This window comes from Odocoileus virginianus, unplaced genomic scaffold, assembly GCF_023699985.2.
Source record: "Odocoileus virginianus isolate 20LAN1187 ecotype Illinois unplaced genomic scaffold, Ovbor_1.2 Unplaced_Contig_361, whole genome shotgun sequence".
NCBI lineage: Eukaryota > Metazoa > Chordata > Mammalia > Artiodactyla > Cervidae > Odocoileus > Odocoileus virginianus.
The window spans coordinates 1-5,388 of record NW_027224678.1 but is presented as its reverse complement, the minus strand read 5'-3'; the positions used below and the strand labels follow the sequence as shown (position 1 = coordinate 5,388).

Here is a 5,388-nt window from a genome sequence, read left to right as displayed (position 1 = left end):
TTTGTTGAATCAAAAAATCTAGATAGTGAAAAACTTTTATAAAATGATTTTTTTGTAAACAATGTCAAATGTGGAAGCATACAGATTCATAAATACATGTGTGAGTACGAGTCTATCTATCTATAGAGGATTCCATTACTATGGACCAAACAAGGAAGGACGAATGTTAGTAACATCCCAGCTTGACAGAGGGACTGTAGTCATGTGGAGAATATGGAGAAAGGAGGAAGAAACCAACTGAAAAGAAAAACACTGCATTAAAACGCCTTAATATGATTGCACTTAAACATTTTTGTGAAACTATTCATCTATTTCCACAAACACATAAAAATGAAACCACACATAAACTAAAAAAGTACAGTAGGCTTTCTGTATACCCAGGTTCTGCATCCTCATATACAACCAACCAACCAGGAAAATATTTAGAAAGAAAAATTTCAGAAAGTTCCAAAAAGCAAAACTTGAACTTGACCAGCACCAGCAACTACTCACATAACAATTATATTGTATTTACAACTATTTACATATCATTTACATTGTGTTAGCTACTATACATAATCTAGAGTCGATTTAAAGTATATGGGAGGATATGACTAGGTTATATGCAAATACTGTGCCATTTTATTTTATTTTTGTGCCATTTTATACAAAGGACTTGAGCATCCTTGGATTGCTCCGACTCCGGGGTCCTGGAACCAATTCCCCAAGGATACCTAGGGATAGCTATACCCATGATTTGTACCATCCCTGCCTTCAGAAGAGGTATATTTTAAAGCTGAATCAATCAAACTGCAGTTCCCTTTTCTCTTGATCTTGCCTATAGACTTTCTTACCATGATGAGGACCTGTGGCTTGTGTTTCTTGGACAAATCAATGATATCCACTCCATTATAATAGAGATTTTCAAAGCAGCCATGAAAGTTTTTATGTGGGAATGCCACTGATTTTCCATGTCCAGGAATCCCTCCGAAGCTGATCTTAGAAAGAAAAAAATGACATAAATAACATTGTTTAATGATTTTCTGATTATCTGCCTAAACATGTATGATTAGCAGGTATAGTGGTAATTGTCTCAAATCTGCTTGGCATTATTTTATATTATCATGCTAATTTCAAAGGAGGTTTTATAAGTATTTCCCAATGCTTTATTTATTACACTGAGATAAATATATTAAATGTCCTTCTTACAATTTGCTGCTACTCATATAGTTGTGTCATATTTGTTGATGGGGAATATTGATCTTTATGCCCACAGTAAATCTCAATTTGTGTGACAAGGCAGCCTACCGTGAGGATATTCTACTTTATAAACTAGACTATGGGATCCTGCTCTTTGCCACAACTCTGATAGATTAGAATTACAAAGCCACTAATAATATCATTCAAGACCAGAATCGCCAGCTGGTCCCTGCTGCTGAGGCCACTCATACCAAGTGAATGTTGAAACCTGGTTTGCTGACAGATGTGCTCAGCAGAACTGGCAGAACAAGCAATGCATTTCAGTGTATGTTAGACACACATGGGCAACATGCTGCAAATACCATCAGGTGTTTAAAAACCCCAAGAAACAGTATTCTGAGATGTGTGCACCTGGCCTTCTCGTTACTTAAAAAATTCAGATTGGAATATATGTAATTACTTCTCTAAATTATCCTAGGTAGCTGATTCTGTTTAGGATTGCCCTAAAACAAAGAAATCTCGAAGGTAATATTCGCAGCAGCCAAACACCAGAGGGAATACAGAGGAACTGTGTGAACAAATGCATTTAAAAATATTCTTTGTTGAACTGGTAGCTCTTCATGTATGGATTTCCTAAATTTAACAACTATTTACTCTCTTGTGAAGACTAACATCTGTAAGGAATAAAATGTCTCAATAGCTTGAGCATGTATCTTCCAGTGTGAAGTTACCACACATAGGAAATATGTTATCAGAATTCTGAATTAGTAGGAAAGGGAATTTTTCAATGTAGTAGTATTTTCTATAGAAGATTACGCTGCAATCAAACAATAAAATCTGTAATACTTAAAAAGTCATTTCACACCTTATAATCAAGATCCACATAGTTGGAGTCTCCTTTCGCCTGAAAATGATGAGTGTGCGTGTCCACAGTGAAGTTGACGTCTGTACTGAGGAGCTCAATGAGAACAGAATGCCAGTGCTCATCATCCAGCAGACTGCCCAGCATGAGGGCATCGGGCGAGGGCGAGCTAGCCTGGCCTGAAAAGGAAGGAAGCGTAAATGCACCGTTCCGTCTCAATACCATGATCAATGCTTTAAGGTTTAGCATTTCTCACATCAGTTACACTTTCCTTACATTCTTTTATCCCAAGAACTGGCGAGCTGCTTTTATCTTAATCTTAAATACAATCTTCTTTGATATTGAGTAACATCTTCTATCTAACTTGTTTTATTATTATTATGTCCTGAATTTTCATTTTTCTTGAAAATATTTCTTCCTGAGTCTTCTTTCACAGGACTACTTCAAAAGTTTATGATAAGCCACCCTTGTCACCATGATATTCTCAGGTTATTTATTGAGCATCTGCTACTGATCTTACATGATTATCAAGGAAGAACACTTTTTACATAAAAGCACACTGAGGATCACACATGTCGCTCTTAGTAGAGCTCGACTGTAGGCGACCATGTGTCCATTTGCTGGGACAGCTCTGGTCTTCAGAATAATCATTTATAGGGTCTGCTTTCTTTCACAAAAGTGTTCTTTTTTGTCTATGCTTGTTTTGCTTTTTAAAGAAAGGCGGACTGCCACATGGAATGCCTCATTTGGATGTGTCTGGAGTCTTGGAAGCTTGGCGACCCTGCGTTCTCTTGCAGGTGGACCTTGAGGGCTTGCTTCGAGGTTCTAGCAGAGAAGCAAAGCTACGCGTGTACCCTCGACCAAAGAACGGCCCTCCTCTAGAGGAGAAGGTGTGCCTCCTCAAGCGACGCTCAGCTTGGGAGGGAAGCACGTGGAACTATGAGGGAGGGAGGGGGCACCTTTCCAGCCAAGTCAGACCACCCGCACATCCAAACGTACTCTGGGCTTAAATTAGCCACTTAACTGTGAAGGAAAAGTCATCATAAAAGACACTTTCATCTAAATAGTGTTTCCCGAAACACCTGTTTTTTTTTTACCTGAATTAAGGGATAAGATGAGTTTTCCTTTAACTAACTCCAGGGTGATGTGTTTGTCATTTGGTCCTTCTCTGTGGAGTAGAATCCCGTTGTTCTCTCTGGTTTTAAATTTCAGAGAAATAACTTCTTTGATTGGATTTATGGATTTATGATTAAATGTGTACAGCAAAGAACTCTTCCCATCAAAATGAACCATCTCAGATCCTACAATGGAAGACATTAAAATGTGATCTAATTATAATATAGTCTTATCAGTTCATTAACATGTGTAAGTCAACACACACATATACATACATAGCATATCTCTGGCTTGTTTAATGTATCTAACGTATCTGACATATCTAAACTCCACTGTTTGCCTTTTCTCACATCTTCCCCAAAATGTATCATCTAGAAATGTTGATTAATTTCAATTTCTCCTATCTTTTACTGGCCTATTTCCATCCTGTAAATAACAAAGATGAGGAAAAAAGTTAAAGTCAATTTCCCCTGAATAAAATCTCCCTGTACATTTAATAATTATTCAACATTTCTGTTTTTCTGAAAAGCTATACTAGTTCTCACAACTGGTATGAAATTAAATATCAGTGTCACTCAATGTAAATGGCTTAATTATTTCTGAACCAGAAACTCTGACTTTTAACAATTCTCACATAAGCAGTCACTTTAATATATTTTTGTCTGGCCATAAAAGACACATATAAAGACACCAGATATACTAAATGCTACTGCAGAGACCATACTAAAGGGTTCTCGGTAAACAGGGATGCATTTTTATTAGAACATTGGGGCGCAGTGACAGCAAAAAGGGCACACCCACTTTGTGTGGTGTCCTTGGCACGCCGGGAAGACTGCTCGGCTACAGCCGGTCATCGCTGCACTGTTGCCACGCACGCTGGTCTAAGCTGCGCATGGACCTGCAGTCCATTCAGGACTACTTCCAGGCCTTCCCTTGTGGCTCGGCTGGGAAAGAATCTGCCTTCATTGCAGGAGACCTGGGTTCCATCCCTGGGTTGGGGAGATCCCCTGGAGAAGGGAAAGGCTACTCACTCCAGGATTCAGGCCTGGAGAGCTCCTGGACCGTCTAGCACACAGGGTCACAAAGAATCCAACATGACTGAGAAACTTTCATTTCTTTCAATCTCTGGGCTTGCCTTGGGGGCTCAGACGGTAAAGCGTCTGCCTGCAATGCGGGAGACCCGGGTTCGATCCCTGGGTCGGGAAGATCCCCTGGAGAAGGAAATGGCAAACCCACTCCAGTACTCTTGCCTGGAAAATTCCATGGATGGAGGAGCCTGGTGGGCTACAGTCCATGGGGTCCCAAAGAGTCGGACACAACTGAGCGACTTCACTTCACTTTAACTATTTCCAGAAAACCCTTGATATTCACAACTTTAAAAAAATCATCCATTTTATGCAGCTACCTTTTGAAAATGCAGAAGTTTGATTCACAACAGTCAGTTGAGTTCAGTTGCTCAGTGAACAGAACTGAACCGACTTTTTGCAACCCCATGGACTGCAACATGCCAGGCTTCCCTATCCATCACCAATGCTAGAGCTTACTCAAAACTCATGTACATCAAGTCGGGGATACCATCCAACTATCTCACCCTCTGTCATCCCCTTCTCCTCCCACCTTCAATCTTTCCCAGCATCAGGGTCTTTTCAGATGAGTCAGTTCTTTGTATCAGGTGGCCAAAGTATTGGAGTTTCAGCTTCAGCATCAGTCCTTCCAATGAATATTCAGGAACTGATTTCCTTTAGGATGGACTGGTTGGATCTCCTTGTAGTCCAAGGGACTCTCAAGAGTCTTCTTCAACACAATTCAAAGCATCAATTCTTTGGTGCTCAGTTTTCTGTATAGTCCAACTCTCACATCCACACATGACCACTGAAAAAAACAAAGCCTTTACTAGACAGAACTTCATTGGCAAAGCAATGTCTCTGCTTTTTACTATGCTGTCTAGGTTGGTCATAGCTTTTCTTCCAAGGAGCAACTATCTTTTAATTTAATTACTGCAGTCACCATCTGCAGTGATTTTGGAGCACAAAATAATGAAGTCTCTCACCGTTTCCATTGTTTCCCCAACTATTTGCCATGAAGTGATGGGACCAGATGCTGTGATCTTAGTTTTCTGAATGTTGAGTTTTAAGCCAACTTTTTCACTCCCCTCGTTTACTTTCATCAAGAGGCTCTTTAGTTCTTCTGCGCTTTCTGCCATAAGGGTGGTGTCATCTGCATATCTGAGG

The 5,388-nt window shown here is 39.8% G+C and overlaps 1 protein-coding gene across 1 annotated transcript; it reads right to left on the bottom strand.

Moving 5' to 3' along the window:
- Nucleotides 1-833: 833 nt before the first annotated feature.
- On the bottom strand, nucleotides 834-3,342 carry LOC139034307 (contactin-associated protein-like 3; the record flags this gene model as incomplete). Its single annotated transcript, XM_070464758.1, has 3 exons — nucleotides 834-977; nucleotides 2,045-2,220; nucleotides 3,139-3,342. Coding segments are annotated over 3 exons (524 nt in total), but the record flags the coding sequence as incomplete, so codon positions are not given.
- Nucleotides 3,343-5,388: the final 2,046 nt, after the last annotated feature.